The following is a 19,420-nucleotide window of genomic DNA, read 5'->3' as shown; positions in this document are numbered from 1 at the left end:
TCCATTTATTCAAAAGATCTAAAAAGACAAAGAAAAGATTACGGTATAATTTTATATTATTGTTAATAGTCTAACATTTCAGCGTTGGTATTTCATTTTTCATATGTTGGTGTATCACAATTATTTATGTGTGTAGGCCACTCCAACTTCATTGTTGGTTGAAATGTAACCATTTATTTGTACATAAGTTATTGATTGCATTTTTTGCAAATAGTTAGTTGGAAGGAATCTGTTTCTTAAGCAGTGTGACACTTGGAGCTTGCATAACGGAGCACAAGGCATAGTTTAATAGTGCATTTCTTTTTGAACAGCACATCCGATCAATGAACTCTGTAATTTTTGTACATTTAAATGTATGCCCATCACTAACTGAGTTTAGCTTTATCTATTATTACTTTTATTTTCTTCCCTTCTTTTCTTAATGTTATGTGTATTTTGTTTTTAAAATAAAACAAGAGAAACCCAAACATATCTTATGGTCTCGTATTTATGTACATGTTTCATGTATTTATGTGTTTTGTTCATGTTGTGACTGTCTGAGTTTGTTATGTGAGTCTTTGTTCCAACTCTTGGCCTGCACTTTGATCAAGGGATATTTAGCATAGAAAAAAGAATTGCGAGTAATCGTGAGTTAACTATGACATGAATGCGATTAATTGCGATTAAATATTTGAATCGCTTGACAGCACTAATATATATATATAAAAATAGATAAATGTATACAATTAAATATATGGGTTGGGTTGTATTTATCTATGTATATATTTACGTATATGTATGACTGGCAGAGGTACGGAACCAGTGTACGAACAGGTCGCTGTATTCAATCGAGGCTAACAAATGAGAGTCAAGAAATGGGTTTAAGTTTGGATTTTAATGCGTCAACAAAGTTCACTAAATTGATTCTAATCAGTCACTGGAGCGGGACTGTGGTGACACTGAACCTGTGAACCTGTTGCTATAGCTACAGAATACTGCGCGTTGGCACATTGGCACTGTTCTTGCTTAAAGATGTGTTCCGGAATTTTTTTGTCACGGGGTTTCCGAAGTTAAGCTCTGGATACGAGCTGTCAGACCCCGCCCCCTGTCAGACCCCGCCCCTGCCCCCTGTCAGACTCTGGTCCCGCCCCCTGGGGGAGGTGCTTGCTCTGGGCGGCGGCGGCGGCGGCGTTCAGCCTCACGGTGCCGGAGCCGCCGCTGTCGTCCACGGTGCGCTCCAAGGACCGGCTGCTAGGCCCGTCGCCATCGTCGCCCGCCAGTCCCCGTGCGCACGCCGCCGCCAGGCCCTGCCGCAAGCAGCCCCGCACCTCCAGGCCCATGCAGAAGTACAGCAGTGGGTTGACGCAGCTGTTGAGGTAGGCCAGGCCCTTGGCCAGCGTCAGGCTAACGTCCAGCGCCACCGACTTGCCATTCACCAACTTGGCCAGCAGGAGGCAGTGGTAGGGCGCCCAGCAGAGGAAGAAGGCCACCACCAGCGAGGCCAGGATCCGCAGCGTGCGGGACTTCCCCGGGAGGCGCGTGCGTCGGATGCCTACGCCCGCCAGGACGTAGCACGCCAGGATGACCATAAAAGGCAATAGGAAGCCACACAGGAAGCGGATGGAGTACAGCACCAGCTTGGCCGTGTTGTCGCCGGCGGACGCCTCCTTCACCTCCAGCGAGCACTTGGTCTCGTTGCGCTTGTCCAGGTACACCTGGCGGTACGCAAAGTAGGGGGCGCTGAAGGCCACAGCCGCCGCCCACACCAGCGCTGCAACGACCCGGGCAGCGCGCAATGTGCGGTGCCGGCGCGTGAAGACGGGGCGCCACACGCACAGGGCGCGGTCCAGGCTGATGGCGGCCAGCAGGAAGACGGAGCAGAACATGTTGGCGTACTTGAAGAAGCCGTTGAACTTGCAGAGGAAGAGTCCGAAGGGCCAGCCAGCGAAGTAGAGCTTCTTGAGCAGCGACAGAACCCGGGACAGACAGAAGACCAGGTCAGCCGCCGCCAGGTTCACCAGCCACACGTTGGTCACGTTCGGCTGGGGGGGCAGAGCCAGGGTTAGCATGGTGAGCATAAACAACAACAACGAACAATCAATCGCGCGGAGCCAAGGTTAGCATGGTGAACATAAAAAACAACAACGAACATTCAATCGCGAGTAGCCAAGGTTAGCATGGTGAGCATAAACAACAACAACGACGAACAATCAACACGCCCTGAGCCAGGGTGGGAGCGTGTCTATGTTCCCCGGGTCCTATGTTCCCCGGGTCCGATGTTCCCCTCTTTGTATGAGACTGGGAAACATAGGACCCTTTTTTAAAAAAAGGGTCCTATGTTCCCCGCTTTTCCCAAAAAGGGTCCTATGTTCCCCGATATGTATGTGACCGGGGAACATAGGACCCTTTTTAAAAAAAAGGGTTCTATGTTCCCCGGTCTGTTACTTTTTCCACCATTGCTGCCAAATTCCGGCCGAGATAACTACCATTGCATGTCTTTACCTTAGACGTCGGAGAACCCGACGCAGTCTATTCATATGCCGGTAAACAAACCCCGAGAAGCCCAATCCCTACGAGAGCTCCCCGCGCTACGGCCATCCGGAGGCGCACAGAGCTTTTGGCCGTGATATTACTATACAATTATATTATATTATATACTATTATATAAAGAGCTCCGGGAGTCGCAAAAGGCAACAATCACTTTCTCCTCCATGCTGCAGTTCACCCCGGACTGCACTGCACTGAGTTGGCCGGTTGAACGCTGATTGGCTGTTACGTTACACATGTCACTCAGTGGCCATGCTGTTGAACGCCGATTGGCTGTCATCACGCGAATGACGCGTCAAAGTTTAAATATTTTTATAGATTGATAGATTGCTGGGAACCCGGTATGTATGTCTACAGGGGAACATAGGACCCTTTTCTGGGAAACACGGGGAACATAGGACCTGGGGAACATAGGACCCGGGGAACATAGGGATGACCCCGCCAAGGTTAGCATGGTGAGCATAAACAACAACAACAAACCATTAACTTGCGCGTAGTGAGGGTTAACATGGTGATGATAAACAACAACAACAAACAATCAACGCTCGCGGAGCCAGGGTACCGTCTCCCGAAAGCATCGTTAGCCTAAGTGGATCGTGAAGTGCGTCGTACGAGCATCGTAAAGTTTTCACACCGTTTCCCGAAAGCATCGTTGGTAACGAACATCGTGAAAGCGCTCGCAGCTAACGAGTGCTCCAGGGTACTCGTAGGAAGCTAAGAGTACGTTAGCCTACTATAGCCTCAGTGGCGTCACCAGCGGACATTCCGTGTATTGGGTGCGTTTTATTAAAACACATCCAATGCCACGGAATGCCCAGCTGGCGCAATATTGCAACCAAAAACAGTGGTTACCGTCGATATATTACTCATTGACTACTGTTAGATTTAAAAAGCAATGATAGAGACATGTTAGAAGTCAACAACATAATTTATTGCAGCAATTCAAAATTCCAAAAATACATGCGCAGCCGAAATGTACCGATCAAACGCCACGTCACAAGGCATATAATAAATCAAATGATTCCATTGCTCTTGTGTGGGAGGTTCCTTTCGAGCTACACTTGCTGTCTCCCTCTGATTTGATCAATGACAGAAGACATAGTCTACTGTAGACATGAAGCATGCTGAGACCGGCGGGTGTCGGAGAATTTCTGCAGGCGTTTTTTTGTTGCGATTGTTTGCATTAACCACGGTAGGTGCTTCGGTGAGGCTGTGATGAAGTTCTCAGTAACGAACATCCCTGACCATAGTTTATCGCGTTTGTAGTCTACACTCTACACTAACCCTAACTCATTATTGCATTTGGGTGTCTTCATTCATAAAAAAATTCAACATTCGGGAGTATGCAATAAACAAATTATTCTGAAGAGGTCAGAGACTCCGTGCGCAGCCCCGCCTTCTCCAGTGAACCAAGAAAGCCCGCGCCGTGACGAACGGGGATTTGACCCCCTTGGTTTTACACAGGAAACTTGAGATAAGAAGGTGAAATCGCCGGGCGTGCCAAGCTGCGACCGAACCGGCTCGGCAGTGTAAAAAGACCTATAGCCTACTTCATCATGCCCAACAATAATGGCAGGATCTAGGCCAAGCTCTCCTAATCGGGTCAGCAATAGCCGTGTGTCAATGCCTAGCCTCTGCGTTTGAATTATGGAACGTTGCATTTTTAATGTCTACAAATATTCTAGACTAGAGAGTGCGCGCCAATCAATAATTGCGGAATCAGATAAAGTCGGCTCTCTTTGCTGTGCAAAGCACGTTTCAGAAATCAGCACATTAAGATAAATGTAGTTGTCACACAAGCAATTTTTTTGATTTTTGTTAATATGGAATTATTTCAGGGGGGAAAATGCCGTGAAAAAATGTACGCACAGTGCATTCAGGATTAGGACTCATACATATGTCGGCCTAATCAATTGTGTTTTAATATCTTTAGCATTCATATTATTGAAGTCTATTCTTTTCGTAGGCTACTCTGCTGTTGGCAGAGTAGCCTACGATGGATCTTGCGATCCATCGTAAGAATGATCGCACGAGCGTGGATGCATCGTTATCGGGAAACTAGCATAAACGAACAACAATAAACCATCAACGCGCGTAGTGAGGGGTAGCAGGGTGAGCAATAACAACAACAACAAACAATCAACTAGCGCGTAATGAGGGTTTGCATGGTGATTATAAACAACAACAAACAATCAACGCTCGGGGAGCCAGGGTTAGCATGGTGATGATAAACAACAACAAAAAAACAACGCGCGTAGTGAGGGTTAGCATGGTGATGATGAACAACAACAAACAATCAACTCGCGGGTAGCCAGGGTTAGCATGCTAATCGTGAGGTGAGGTAGGGTAAGATAAGGTGAGGTAAGGTATGGTAAAGAGAAAGACCTCGAGGTGTGTTAAGGTAAGGTAAAGTAAGACAAGGTAAGGTGAGGTACGATATGGTAAGTTAAAGGTGGGGTATGGGATTTGCGAAATGCCAGCAGATTTTGAAAATACAAAACTCAAATGATCCTATCCCTTCTCCATCAACGCTGATTCTGACTCCACCCATTCCAAGTACATGGACACGCAATCATGCACGAGCGCACACAGATGCGCGAGAGCGAGCCATTAGCTAGTTAGCTAGCTCCAGTTGCTACCGCAGGATAACAACAGAAGCTTGCTCTGGGTCACGAGCTTTGAGTACGTGCACGAAGGGGTCGCGCGGTGAGCGGGGGAGGGGGAGTGCAGTACGACCGTTTGATTGACGTACTTACTGTCCAATGCCACTTAGTGGGTCTGGAAATCATTGGCTGGAGTTTTTCGAGCCCTGCCCGTTCCACAGATGATTGACTTGTTTAAATGTCATGTCAGTACTTCTAACTCAGTGGCTGTAAGTGGGTTATGATAAGGATTTCAAGTAATTTTGCAAAAATGGCCAGAAAAGAGAATTCCATACCCAACCTTTAAGGTACGGTAAGGTGAGGTACGATAAGGTAAGGTACGGTAAGGTAAGGTACGGTAAGGTAAGATAAGGTAAGGTGAGGTACGATAAGGTAAGGTAAGGTACGGTAAGGCAAGATAAGCTACGGTAAGGTAAGATAAGGTAAGGTACGGTAAGGTAAGATAAGGTAAGGTACAGTAAGGTAAGGTAAGGTAAGGTGAGGACAGGATGCAGACCTTGAGCTTGAAGCCGGCCACCCAGATGACCAGGGCGTTCCCAGGCACGCCCAGACCCACGGTCAGCAGGTAGAAGACCACGGTCACCCAGTTCAGGACCGAGTCCACGTCCATACCGCCCCTCACCACCAGGGGGGGGGAGGACACGTTCAGAGACATGGGAGAGAGAGGGCTGGGAGAGAGAGAGAGGGGGGAGAGAGAGGGGGGGAGAGACAGAGGGAGTGGAAAGGGAGAGAAGGGGGGGAGAGAGAGAGGGCGGGGGGAGAAAGAGAGAGAGAGAGGAAAGGGAGAGAAAGGGGGAGGGAGAGAGAGAGAGAAAAGGGGGGGAGGGAGAGAGACAGGGGGAGGGAGAGAGAGAGAAAGAGAGGGGGGGAAAAAGAGAGAGAGAGAGAGGAGAAAGAGAGAGGGGGAGAGAGAGAGCGGGAGAGCGGGAAAGAAGGAAGATAAAGGGGGAGCACATGTGAAGAGGTAGAAAGTAGAATGTAAGATAAAACATGACTTCTTGAATCCAAGACTGTACATTCCGGTGTGAGCAGAAATGTCAACGGTAGATTTAAAGAGAATCGATTTAAAAACAGAATAAGTCAAAAAACATGTCCACTGAAAATATAACAAGATAAAGGTCCTAAAAATGTAGACGCCATGATAAATGAGGGTACATTTAAGAAACTTCAAATGATTGAGCGTTACACACAAAGTCTCTGGGGTCGTTGACCAGTGGGTCAGCTATCGCTTTCTTGGGTTCAAAATAAAAGACAGACGAAAAATACGAATTTAGACATGGAAAATATAAAAATAATGTCATGTCATGTGATACTTGAGTCAAAAAGTCAGAATAGAGTCCAATCACCCCAACTTCTGAGAGAGAGAGAGAGAGAGAGAGAGAGAGAGAGAGAGAGAGAGAGAGAGAGAGAGAGAGAGAGAGAGAGAGAGAGAGAGAGAGAGAGAGAGAGAGAGAGAGAGAGAGAGAGAGACACAGACAGACAGACAGACAGACAGACAGACAGACAGACAGACAGACAGACAGACAGACAGACAGACAGACAGACAGACAGACAGAGGAAGTTAATCCAGTATTCGGGTCAGTCCATGGTCTGACCGCCTGCAGAAGAGAGATAAAAAAAGGGAGAGAGCTAGTGGCTGGGAGACAGACTGAATGTTTGTGAGTGTGGGTGTGTGAGAGTGTGGGTGTGTGAGATTGAATGCGTATATATCTTTGTGTGCTGTCGTGTGTGGTCGTATGTGTGTGTGTGTGGTTGGTTGTGTTTGTGTGTGTGTACGACCACTTGTGTGTACATGTGCTACTGGAAACAGGATGAATAAGTCCTCTAAGGTATTTCAGAGGAACTTGATGACAAGAGCATAGAAGAGACATCATGTTAATAGAACAGGTTACAGAACATAGAAGAGACATCATGTTAATAGAACAGGTTATAGAACGTAGAAGAGACATCATGTTAATAGAACAGGTTATAGAACATAGAAGAGACATCATGTTAATAGAACAGGTTATAGAGCGGAACATAGAAGAGACATCAGGTTAATAGAACAGGTTATAGAACATAGAAGAGACATCATGTTAATAGAACAGGTTACAGAACATAGAAGAGAAATGTTAATAGAACAGGTTATAGAACATAGAAGAGACATCATGTTAATAGAACAGGTTATAGAGCGGAACATAGAAGAACAACAGGTGTAAACAACAACATGGGTAAACAAACAATAACATGAATAAACAAACAACAGGTGTAAACAACAGCATGGGTAAACAACATGGGTAAAAAAACACATGAGTAAACAAATAACATGGGCAAACAACAACAGGGGTAAACAAACAACAACCATTGGTAAATAACAACATGGGTAAACAAACAACCACATTCCTAAATAAACAACGTAGGTAAACAAACTGGCTCCCCGTCCCTCGTGGACCATGAGGAGGCCTGACCTACCTTCTGCTGTGAGTCCGTCCGTCCTCAGGAGCCACACGTCTGTCCCTCAGAGTACCTGGAGCCAGAGTCACACGGTGGAACTGTCACACGTCTGATCCTTCTCCTTCTGCAGGCGGTCAGACCACGGACTGACCCCAATTCTGGATAACTTCCTCTCTCTCTCTCTCTCTCTCTCTCTCTCTCTCTCTCTCTCTCTCTCTCTCTCTCTCTCTCTCTCTCTCTCTCACTCTCTCTCTCTCTTTCTCTCTCTCTCTGTCCCTCTGTCTCTCTCTCTCTCTCTCTCTCTCTCTCTCTCTCTCTCTCTCTCTCTCTCTGTGCTCTGGGCCGCTCTTCAACAAGGTATTTATCACTTTATCTAGATCTATTTCCCTAAATGTTTACCAGATTACATCATATTTACTTTTGATTCTGATGTCTCATTGGCGGATCGCCGGCCAATTGAGTGTCAGTGTTGTTCTGACAACATCAGAAGCCACATGACTTCCTGTCTACAAACGTCTTCCAGATAACATAATTATATATTTATGTGGCATTCTGTCCATTGCTTAAAATGTACCTCTGGCATTCAGTAGGCCATGGCAACAAGGTTTTCTTCCTATTCAATAGATGCAACTTTATCAATCCCCCGTAGAAGAAATGTGTTAATGTTTATCCCTATAAAATGTAAATGGACTGCATTTACATGGCACTTTTTCTAGCCATTGGCCACCCAAAATGTTTTACAACATTGCCTCACATTCACCATTGCCTCACACATTCACACGCCGACGGCGGAGTCAACCATGCAAGGCGACAGCCCGCTCGTCGGGAGATAACAGTCAGGGTGAGGTGCCTTGCTCAAGGCCACCTCGACACTCAGCTAGGAGGAGCCGGGGATCGAACCGACAACCTTCAGGTTACCAGCCGACCCGCTCTACCTCGTGAACTACTGCCAGAGGTAGAGCAAAAAAAAAGAGTGTCGACGTGTCCCTGAGGAAGGCACCTCACCCTGTCGGCTCCAGACGAGCTGGCTGTCGCCCTGCATGGTCGACTCCGCCGTCGGTGTGTGAATGTGTGCATGAACGGGTGAATGTGGGCCAATATTGTAAAGTGCTTTGGATGAAAGCGTAATATAAATGCTATATACCATTTTACAACGGGTTGGGATATCTGATACAGCCCAGGGGGGATTGTACAGGGCTCCCCGGGGTCACGTGGTTGTACTGCTTGTTCCCTCGATCTGACGTCTGTCAGGCTTTAGATCCTACAGCAGAAAGAGCGGAATCAGACCGCCAAAATAAAGTATGTCCATTTCGTGCAACAGATGGTTGAATCCATGAAATGAGTGACCCCTGATGATAGGCGATGGCGAGGAAGTAAACCACACTGTAAAACGTGGTTGTACATTGACAGTGAAATTAGAACAGTTCCATATTATACTGATGCAGTAATGATAATGTAAATAAACAGTACCTTACTTGTGAAATGGCTGCCAATACTGCTGACAGCGTTGTCGCCGGGGTTAAACGTCTGGTTGTGTTTCTTCTTTCTGTCTGGTGCTGCAACTTCTCTTCCTCTTGTCCTGAAATGGCTCTCGTCTCTTCAGACTTCAGACTCTTCAGCAAACCAACAACCTGGGACACCACACACTGCTCTGAAACATGTGTGTGTGTGTGTGTGTGTGTGTGTGTGTGTGTGTGTGTGTGTGTGTGTGTGTGTGTGTGTGTGTGTGTGTGTGTGTGTGTGTGTGTGTGTGTGTGTGTGTGTGGGTGGGTGGGTGGGTGTGTTTGTATGTGTGTGTGTGTGTGTGTGTGTGTGTGTGTGTGTTGTTGTAGTGGATGGGTGGATGTGTGTGGCTGGATGTGCGTGTGTGTGTGCGTTTGTGTGTGTGTTGCTGTTGAAGTGTGTGTGTGTGTGTGTGTGTGTGTGTGTGTGTGTGTGTGTGTGTGTGTGTGTGTGTGTGTGTGTGTGTGTGTGTGTGTGTGTGCGTGCGTGTGTGTGTGTATGGGAGGGTGTGTTTGTGTGTGTGTTGGTGTGGATTAGTGTGTGCGTGTGGATTGGTGTTTGTGTCTTTATGTATGCATGTACAAGCACAATGAAAACAGTTCATGCTTCAAGTCACACCGGGCGCAGCCATCTTGAATTCTGTCTCGGAATTTTGCCCGGTCACCACTGAGTTCAACCGAGGTGGCGAGGTCGCCGTCCGAGGGAAAAGGGGCGTGTTTGTGCGTGTTGCTAGGCAACGTCCTCGGACCTCCGAGACGGATGGATATTAAAACGCAGCATACTGAAAAGCTGCTCCCGACCAGGTTTGGTTGCGAGCATAATGCTGCATTTTAATATCCATCCGTCTCGGAGGTCCGAGGACGTTGCCTAGCGACACGCACAAACACACCCCTTTTCCTCGGACGGCGAACTCGCCATCTCGGTTGAACTCAGTGGTGACCGGGCAAAATTCCGTATTACTGCAATACCTTACTGCGTCCGTATCTCTGCCTATGGCCTATAGCCTACTTATATTGGATCGCCTGGTCCTCTGCCAATGCTACCGCAACAACAGCTTTCCGGGTGGCGTCCATGTTTTCCTCCAACGACCGAGCAAAATAATAAAACGCTTGAAGTGTGGGCGCGGCGTCAGATCCGAGATCCGAGTCGGTTCGCAGAGAATACTCAAACGCACCATTAGTCACCATGGTGATACAGCGACGCTTAAAGGGATCGACTTTCGTGGTACAGCTAACCCAGGCTTTCAGCTCAACATACCTCGCTAACCCTCTAATCGAGCTTCGTAGTACAGGCCCCAGCAGTGAGGGGTGTTCCACAAAGCCGGTTTTATCACATAACCGGGTAAATTAACCCAGGGTTTGCGGTAAACCTAGGTTTTCCGTTCCAAAATGAACACGGTATGTTAGAAATATATGCTCTGAATCAAGCCCGGTCATTAAAGACGTCACGTCACGTAGGCCTACGACTCCGTAATCAATGCTGTCCAAGGCTCCAAGCATCGTTGGTGACGGCAACTTTTTTCCGACAGGATCTCACGGCGGGAGGCTGCTGCTTTGCTGTACATGTTCTCCAGCCGCAGTCATAGGGTGCACTCACACTAGGCCATCTGGCCGTGGCCGTGGCCGTTTTAGCACCTAACCGTGCTCAAATCTGCCAGTGTGAGTGTGGCCAGTCTGGCCAGGCCGGGCCAATTTGGCCACTTGAGAGAGGTGTGCTGCTACGGTACGGGCCGCTACGGTACAGATGCTAATGAGCCGACACGCGCACATGCACGGCTACGCAACCTGAGCTGGATGACGTATAGTCAATGCGACGACCACGGACATAATAAAGGCGACGAGCGTTCTTTCCCATTAAACGGTAAACATCGCGTCAAGCCGTTCAACTGTTGGTGTGTTCTCTGTGTTGTTGTCCATTGTTGTTAAAACTCTGACTGGCAGCAGACTTTATTATGGTCCATGCAGCGGACGCTTGGTGATGACGTGTTACGACGTGATGACGTATGTACAAGAGCCTTCCGTGGCCAGGCCACAGCTGCGACGGCCAACGGCCACGGCCAGATGGCCTAGTGTGAGTGAAGGCCAGAGAACAATGGGGCCATTTGAGCACGGTTAGGTGTGAAAACGGCCAACGGCCACGGCCAGATGGCCTAGTGTGAGTGCACCCTTAGTTTGGCGATATGGCACTGTGTAATCCGGCTCGAGAAATGCGATCAGATCACGGAAGACTAACACGTCACGTCTCAGTCAAAGATTCAAGATTCAAGATGCTTTATTTATCCCGAGGGAATTTACTGTGCAACAGTTACAATACAAAGGTGGGAAAGTAATACAGGGTTAGAGTCAAAATAGATAAAATAGAAAAAATAGATGGAAATAAAATAAGTACAAACTAAATAAGTGAAAAGGAGCGATTGGATAAAAGTGGTATTAGTGGTAAAAGTGGTAAAGTGATAAATATTATAGCAGCAATTGTTGGCAGCATAAATTAACTAAAGTGATGAAGTGAAAATTGAAAATTGGGTAAAAATAAATTGGGTAAAAATAAATAAATTGGGTAAAAATAAATAAATAAATAAAGTGACATCGGTCTCAGGGCATAGTGTCTCCACGGTCCCTTCTGCAGCCGGAGGTAGATGCGTTAAACAGTCTGATGGCCACAGTTCTGTGTTACATCGGGGGAGAATGAGTCTGTTGCTGAAGGTGCTTCTGCTCGAGGTCAGCACCTGGTGGAGAGGGTGAGCATTGTTGACCAGGACACTGTGCAGTATACACAGCATCCTCCTCTCAGTCACCACCACTAAAGAGTCCAGCTGGACCCCCAGGATGGAGCCAGCCTTCCTGATGATCCTACTGATCTTCCTGGCATCTGCTGCCCTCAGCCTGCTGCCCCAGCACACAACTGCAAAAAAGATGGCACTGGCTATCATCGACTGGTAGAACATCCTCAGCATGATGTTACATACTTTGAATGACCGGAGCTCCCTCCAGAAATAGAGTTGACTCTGGCCCTTCTTGTAAACAGTCTCGGTGTTCTTGGCCCAGTCCAGTTTGTTATCCAGGAATACTCCAAGGTATTTGTAATCCTGGAGAACATCCACAGTCACACCGTTGATGGAGATGGGTGTAGGGGCAGATTTCCTCCTGCGGAAATCCACCACCAGCTCCTTAGTCTTGGTGGGGTTGATAAGCAGATGGTTAGTTGCACACCACTCGATAAAGGAGTCCACAACGCTCCTGTACTCCTCCTCCTTCCCCTCACTAACACAGCCAACAATTGCAGAGTCTTCCGCAAACTTCTGCATGTGGCAGGACTCAGAGAGGAACTGAAAGTCCGAGGTGTACAGGGAGAACAGAAAGGGGGAAAGAACAGTTCCCTGAGGAGCCCCCAGTGCTGCTGACCACAGTATCAGACACACCGTCCTGCAGTCTGACATACTGCGGTCGACCTGTCAAATAGTCTGTGATCCAGGAGACCAGGGGAGGGTCCACCTGCATCGCCGTCAGCTTACTCCCCAGCAGAGCAGGCCGGATGGTGTTGAACGCACTGGAGAAGTCCAAGAACAGGATTCTCACAGTGCTTCCCGGACTGTCCAGGTGGGCGCAGGGACGGTGCCGCAGGAAGATGACGGCGTCCTCCACACCTAGTCTCGGCTGGTAAGCAAACTGAAGAGGGTCCAATGATGAGCTGGCCAAGGGCCGAAGAAGTGACAGGACCAGCCTCTCCGGGGACTTCATCAGGTGAGACGTCAGTGCCACCGGTCTGTAGTCGTTGAGGATGCTGGGACGCGCCTTCTTCGGTACAGGTACCAGGCAGGATGTCTTCCACAGTACAGGGACCCTCTCCAGACTCAGGCTCAGGTTGAAGATGTGCTGCAGAACTCCACTCAGCTGGGTTGCACATGTTTTGAGGACCCTTGGGCTGACACCGTCGGGTCCTGCTGCCTTGCCTGGGTGGAGTCTGCACAGCTCCTTCCTCAGGTCTGTCTGCCGTGTGTGTTGAAGGGGGTGGGGAGAGGTGATGGTGGGGGGGGAGAGAACAGGCAGGGTGTAGTCAGGAAGGAATGGAGGGTGGGCAGCAGGGCTGGAGGTTTGGAGGTGGATGGTTGTAGAGTAGCTGGGGGAGGGGTAGTCCGGAGCCCTCTCATCAAACCTATTGAAAAACAGGTTCAACTCGTTGGCTCGTTCAGTACCACCTCCTATTGTTTGGCTGCCCGATGGTTTGTAGCCAGTGATGCTCCTCATGCCGCTCCACACGTCCTTCAGGTTGTTCTGCTGGAGTTTGCGCTCCAGCTTCATCCTGTAGCTGTCCTTACCCTGTTGGATCCTCTCCTTAAGCCTCCTCTGTACCCGCCTCATCTGCTCCCTGTCCCTATCTCTGAAGGCCCTCTTCTTCTCATTCAGCAGGACCTTGATGTCTCTGGTGACCCACGGCTTGTTATTGGGGAAACAGCGTACAGTCACTGTGGGAACAACACTGTCCACACAGAAGTTGATATACCCGGTTATGCAGTCCGTGAGATCATCAAGGTCCTCTCCATGTGAATCCCAGAGCAACTCCCAGTATGTTAGTTCAAAGCAGCCCTGCAAAGCTTCATCGGTCTCCTGTGACCATCTCCTCACAGTCCTGGTGGTCACAGGTAGCCACTGGACTTGGGGCTTATACAGGGGCTGCAGGTGGATGAGGTTGTGGTCTGATTTTCCAAGAGGAGGAAGGGCAGTGGAGCTGTAAGCAACCTTATTTAAAATAGCATGCATATGCTTTAGTTATATTCTCTATTTAATTTACAGAGCAATCCCTGCAAACTATGTAGGTTAACCATAGAGGAGACTAGGATTAGTTTGTGTCTGACAGGGGGGGGGGCGTGGCATCACGATGGCGGTCCTCCATCGTGATGTCAGTCGGTCAACACGACGGGACGGACGATGACATCGTCCATCGGCACAGTAGGCAGTGTATTTGTTTTGTTCCAATACCTCCAACCCCCGTACTAATGGTGCGTTTGAGTATTCTCTGCGAACCGACTCGGATCTCTGATCTGACGCCCACACTTCAAGCGTTTTATTATTTCGCTCGGTCGTTGGAGGAAAAAATGGACGCCACCCGGAAAGCTGTTGTCGCGGTAGCATTGGCAGAGGACCAGGCGCTCCAAAATAGGTAGGCTATAGGCCATAGGCAGAGATACGGACGCAGTAAGGTATTGCAGTAATACGAGTGATTGAAATTACCATTTAAACCACCGAAGCAGCCCAAGCACAATGAAAACAGTTCATACTTCAAGTCATGGACGCAGCCATCTTGAATTCTGTCTCGGAATTTTGCTCGGTCAACACTGAGTTCAACCGAGATGGCGAGTTCGCCGTCCGAGGAAAAGGGGCGTGTTTGTGCGTGTCGCTAGGCAACGTCCTCGGACCTCCGAGACGGATGGATATTAAAACGCAGCGCCGGATCCACCCCCCCCCCCCACCCATCTGCGTTCAGGGACCTCCCACACACACACACACACACACACACACACACACACACACACGAAGAACACAGTCATATAGTGTCAATGTTTAATGTCACATTTACATAAGTTAAATAAAACCTAAACATAAAATACATTGTTTTACATTAAATTTAAAGGCTCCTTTAAATAAAGATTAATAACTAATACATTCGGCGGCTCTCAACAGAATATAGGGTCTGCTGAGGTCAAAGGTCACATTCACAACGTCGGTATGGGGTCCCGTCGACCTTGGGAGCCAATCACATCACAGCGGCCCCGCGCGGGGGGGGGGGACCCAGGGGTAAAAAGGGCAATACCGAACAAGGGACTTCGATGATGGGCTTGTTTGTTGAGCTGTGTCTTGTTGTTGAGGCGAGGCGATCGCACAGTGCGAGAAAATAAATCAGACCGATATATCGGAGAATGTAAGTACACAATTTAAAGACACTCTTTCTACCACACCACCCCTACGGTGGCCTGAGTGTGTTGTGTTCTGCGAATGGCTCTTTTGTGTATCTGAATGCGTGCGTGTGTGAGCGCGTGTCATCATGACCTCATGAGGAACCTGTAATGGTTTCCCTCGACTCTGACCTTTGCTCGGTGGACATATTAGAGGCTACAGAAAGATTTCAGCAAAGCAATATGATCATAATTCACAATAATAATTTTAAATAAGTGAGGGGGGGCTTGATAAAGTACATGTGTGCTTGATTCAGAGTTCACAGGATTGGAACCAGTGGGGGGGGGGGGGTCTTCTGGAACCGGGGGTCCTCACACCATGGTACCCCCGGCCTGGCTGACGCTGTACAGCTCGTCCTCGTTGACCCAGGCCTCCGGACTCCAGCTGTTTTCAAATCTGTCGGAGCTCTGCGTCAACAAGCACAAACCAGTCAGCCAATAGGACCGCAGTCACCATAGCAACAGCGGCTACTGCCAGTGTGCTGGACGGGCGGTTTGAAACAGGGCTCTGCCTACCTGTATATGGCCTTTCTTCATCTCTGTGTTGACGTAGCCGATGAAGTGAATCAGGGTGTAGGTCCTGGACACACACACACACACACACACACACACACACACACACACACACACACACACACGCATCACAATGTCAAAGGTCATCAACCCCAACAATCCAACGCAACACACAGGATCTCTAGGTTACGGTTAGGGAGAGTGTGAGGGGTAAGGATTAGAGCGAGTGAGGACTAGGATTAGAGAGAGTGAGGAGTGAGGACTAGGATTAGAGAGAGTGAGGACTAGGATTAGAGAGAGTGAGGACTAGGATTAGAGAGAGTGAGGACTAGGATTAGAGAGAGTGAGGAGTGAGGACTAGGATTAGAGAGAGTGAGGACTAGGATTAGAGAGAGTGAGGACTAGGATTAGAGAGAGTGAGGACTAGGATTAGAGAGAGTGAGGACTAGGATTAGAGAGAGTGAGGAGTGAGGACTAGGATTAGAGAGAGTGAGGACTAGGATTAGAGAGAGTGAGGAGTGAGGACTAGGATTAGAGAGAGTGAGGACTAGGATTAGAGAGAGTGAGGAGTGAGGACTAGGATTAGAGAGAGTGAGGACTAGGATTAGAGAGAGTGAGGACTAGGATTAAAGAGAGTGAGGACTAGGATTAGAGAGAGTGAGGACTAGGATTAGAGAGAGTGAGGAGTGAGGACTAGGATTAGAGAGAGTGAGGACTAGGATTAGAGAGAGTGAGGACTAGGATTAGAGAGAGTGAGGACTAGGATTAGAGAGAGTGAGGACTAGGATTAGAGAGAGTGAGGACTAGGATTAGAGAGAGTGAGGACTAGGATTAGAGAGAGTGAGGAGTGAGGACTAGGATTAGAGAGAGTGAGGACTAGGATTAGAGAGAGTGAGGACTAGGATTAGAGAGAGTGAGGAGTGAGGACTAGGATTAGAGAGAGTGAGGACTAGGATTAGAGAGAGTGAGGACTAGGATTAGAGAGAGTGAGGAGTGAGGACTAGAGGGAGTGAGGACTAGGATTAGAGATTGAGGGGTGAGGACTAGAGAGTGTGAGGGTCGAGGATTAGAGAGATTGAGGGGTGAGACGGAGTGAAGGGTGAGACAGAGTGAGAGGGTGAGACAGAGTGGGGGGGGGGGGAGGTCTCACCGGTGGAACAGCATGGTGAGGAACTGCAGCACGACGAGCAGGACGAAGGTGAAGAGGAACATGAAGGTGACGGGCTCCACCAGGATGTAGTCTCCGGTGAAGGTCAGGCTGTTGTCGTACTTGGGGATGCGGATGCTGAGCGCGCCCTTCAGCAGCTGCAGGGTGAAGGTCGCCACCAGCCACAGCAGGTTGGCGAAGAAGTAGATGAAGGTGGCCTGGGCGCACACACACACACACACACACATCATCATCATCATCATCATCATCATCATCGTGTCACACACCACACACACCCATCAATACACACACATCATCAGCAGCATCATCAACACAAATCATCACATAGCCACACGCACACAAACACATCCTCATCGTCATCAGTCACTAAACGCATAGACATCCTCATCATCATCAACACACATCATCACAAACCCACACACACACATAATCACACACACACAGACACACACACACACACAGACACACATCAGTATGCTGTCACACACAAACACACACACAAACACACACACACACACACACACACACACACACACACACACACACACACACACACACACACACACACACACACACACACACACACACACAGGGCCCTCACCATGTTCCTCAGCTCTCTCAGACTCTTGATGGTCTCCCTCTTCTTGTCCTCGTCATCTGGGAATGGTTTCAGGTACCTCTCCGTCAGATCGTTCCAGAACTGGGTCTCGTGCTTCAGAGGAGAAGAGAACATCATCTGATTATCAGCCTCTTCCACACTAACCTAGGGCCCCACATACAGCCATCTGGTCCAACCACCGGCGATCATATCATCATATTCCTATGATGTCCTACTGTGTTACTAAAGAACCTCTGGTCCAGCAGCCCTACTGAGTTACAGAAGAACTGATCCAGCAGTCCTACTGAGTTACAGCAGAACCTCTGGTCCAGGAGTCCTACTGAGTTGCAGCAGAACTGATCCAGCAGTCCTACTGAGTTACAGCAGAACCTCTGGTCCAGCAGCCCTACTGAGTTACAGCAGAACCTCTGGTCCAGCAGCCCTACTGAGTTACAGCAGAACCTCTGGTCCAGCAGTCCTACTGAGTTACAGCAGAACCTCTGGTCCAGCAGTCCTACTGAGTTACAGCAGAACTGATCCAGCAGTCCTACTGAGTTACAGCAGAACCTCTGGTCCAGCATTCCTACTGGGTGTAGCAGAACCTCTGGTCCAGCAGCCCTACTGAGTTACAGCAGAACCTCTGGTCCAGCAGTCCTACTGAGTTACAGCAGAACCTCTGGTCCAGCAGTCCTACTGAGTTACAGCAGAACTGATCCAGCAGTCCTACTGAGTTAGGAGAGTAGGTCTACAGACCTCCTCCAGACTGTCCTCGAGGAAGGAGACCCGTACTCCTGACAGGACCCGGAGACGATCGATCCAATCTGGAGAGAAGAAAGAGGGTGAGAGACGCAGAGAGAGAGAGAGAGAGAGAGAGAGAGAGAGAGAGAGAGAGAGAGAGAGAGAGAGAGAGAGAGAGAGAGAGAGAGAGAGAGAGAGAGAGAGAGAGAGAGAGCGAGAGAAATGTTTTGGTTTTTCTTATGTTGTGCATCACTTGTATTATATATGCTGTTTATTATCCTATTGTAAGCAGAGAGAAAGGAAGGAAGGAAGGGGGAGAGAGAGAGAGAGAGAGAGAGAGAGAGAGAGAGAGCGAGAGCGAGAGAGAGAGAGAGAGAGAGAGAGAGAGAGAGAGAGAGAGAGAAAGGGGGAGAGAGAGAGAGAGAGAGAGAGAGAGAGAGAGAGAGAGAGAGAGAGAGAGAGAGAGAGAGAGAGAGAGAGAGAGAGAGAGAGAGAGAGAGAGAGGGGGGGGAGAGAGAGAGAGAGAGAGAGAGAGAGAGAGAGGGGGAGAGAGAGAGAGAGAGAGAGAGAGAGAGAGAGAGAGAGAGAGAGAGAGGGTGAAGAACAAGCTACCATTGAACAACCCTCTTACCTTGTCGGCGAACGGGAGACAGAGGGCTCCCTCTTCTGAAAGAGAAGAACAACAACACTCAGCAAGAAGTACAGACACACAGCACACACACCAGTGTAGAGTGTTACAGACACACTCACACACCAGTGTACAGAGGGTCTAGCTAAACCTGTAGCCGAGCAGCTCATCGTGTAGCCTAGCATCTAAACCTGAAGCCTAGCAGATAAACCTGTAGCCTAGCAGCTAAACCTGTAGGCTAGCAGATAAACCTCTAGCCTACCAGCTAAACCTTTAGCCTACCAGCTCAACGTGTATCTCCAGCAGCCAAACCTGTAGGCTAGCAGATAAACCTGGAGGCTAGCAGATAAACCTGTAGGCTAGCAGATAAACCTGTAGGCTAGCAGATAAACCTGTAGGCTAGCAGATAAACCTGTAGGCTAGTAGATAAACCTGTAGGCTAGCAGCTGGAGCTCTAACCTTGCAGCTCAACGTGTAACTCTAGCAGCTGGAGCTCTAGCCTCGCAGTCTCTGTGCTTCCACCTCGGTACCGACCTCCTTAGTGAACTCTGGGGGCTCGTCTGCACTCCCACACTGCTGATCTCAGGTTGGCGCTCCACGATGGTGTTCTGGGGTCCAGCCCCCACGACGGTGTTCTGGGGTCCTGCCCCCACGACGGTGTTCTGGGGTCCAGCCCCCACGATGGTGTTCTGGGGTCCTG

General features: G+C 48.9%; 2 protein-coding genes across 6 annotated transcripts in view; both read right to left on the bottom strand.

Annotated features, from left to right (window-relative positions):
- Window positions 1-855: 855 nt before the first annotated feature.
- On the bottom strand, window positions 856-9,270 carry LOC115535453 (formyl peptide receptor 2). 5 transcript variants are annotated; one of them, XM_030346688.1, is made up of 5 exons: window positions 9,093-9,270; window positions 8,767-8,883; window positions 7,641-7,695; window positions 5,686-5,857; window positions 856-2,021 (listed from the first exon to the last, which is right to left on the bottom strand). In XM_030346688.1, the coding sequence occupies exons 4-5, from the start codon at window positions 5,842-5,844 to the stop codon at window positions 1,071-1,073; spliced, it is 1,110 nt and encodes a 369-aa protein (XP_030202548.1). In that variant the 5' UTR covers window positions 5,845-5,857; window positions 7,641-7,695; window positions 8,767-8,883; window positions 9,093-9,270; the 3' UTR covers window positions 856-1,070. The 5 variants fall into 5 exon arrangements, with proteins under 5 accessions (XP_030202548.1, XP_030202546.1, XP_030202545.1 ...); XM_030346686.1 differs by having other exon boundaries at window positions 9,098-9,270; XM_030346685.1 differs by lacking the exon at window positions 8,767-8,883.
- Window positions 9,271-14,666: 5,396 nt separating this feature from the next.
- Window positions 14,667-19,420, bottom strand: part of LOC115536030 (chitin synthase chs-1) — a 16,612-nt gene continuing 11,858 nt past the window's right edge. Inside the window, exons 15-21 of the mRNA XM_030347686.1 lie at window positions 19,255-19,420; window positions 18,724-18,758; window positions 18,108-18,175; window positions 17,358-17,468; window positions 16,739-16,953; window positions 15,592-15,655; window positions 14,667-15,483 (exon numbers count right to left, since the gene is read on the bottom strand). The exon at window positions 19,255-19,420 is cut by the window's right edge and continues 183 nt beyond it. Of these exons, the coding sequence (XP_030203546.1) occupies window positions 15,388-15,483; window positions 15,592-15,655; window positions 16,739-16,953; window positions 17,358-17,468; window positions 18,108-18,175; window positions 18,724-18,758; window positions 19,255-19,420 (755 nt within the window). The 3' untranslated portion in view covers window positions 14,667-15,387. The remainder of the gene's footprint in view (window positions 15,484-15,591; window positions 15,656-16,738; window positions 16,954-17,357; window positions 17,469-18,107; window positions 18,176-18,723; window positions 18,759-19,254) is intronic.

This window comes from Gadus morhua, chromosome 22 (genome assembly GCF_902167405.1).
Source record: "Gadus morhua chromosome 22, gadMor3.0, whole genome shotgun sequence".
NCBI lineage: Eukaryota > Metazoa > Chordata > Actinopteri > Gadiformes > Gadidae > Gadus > Gadus morhua.
Note: the sequence above shows the minus strand (reverse complement) of the source record. Positions and strands in the feature narration are given on the sequence as shown.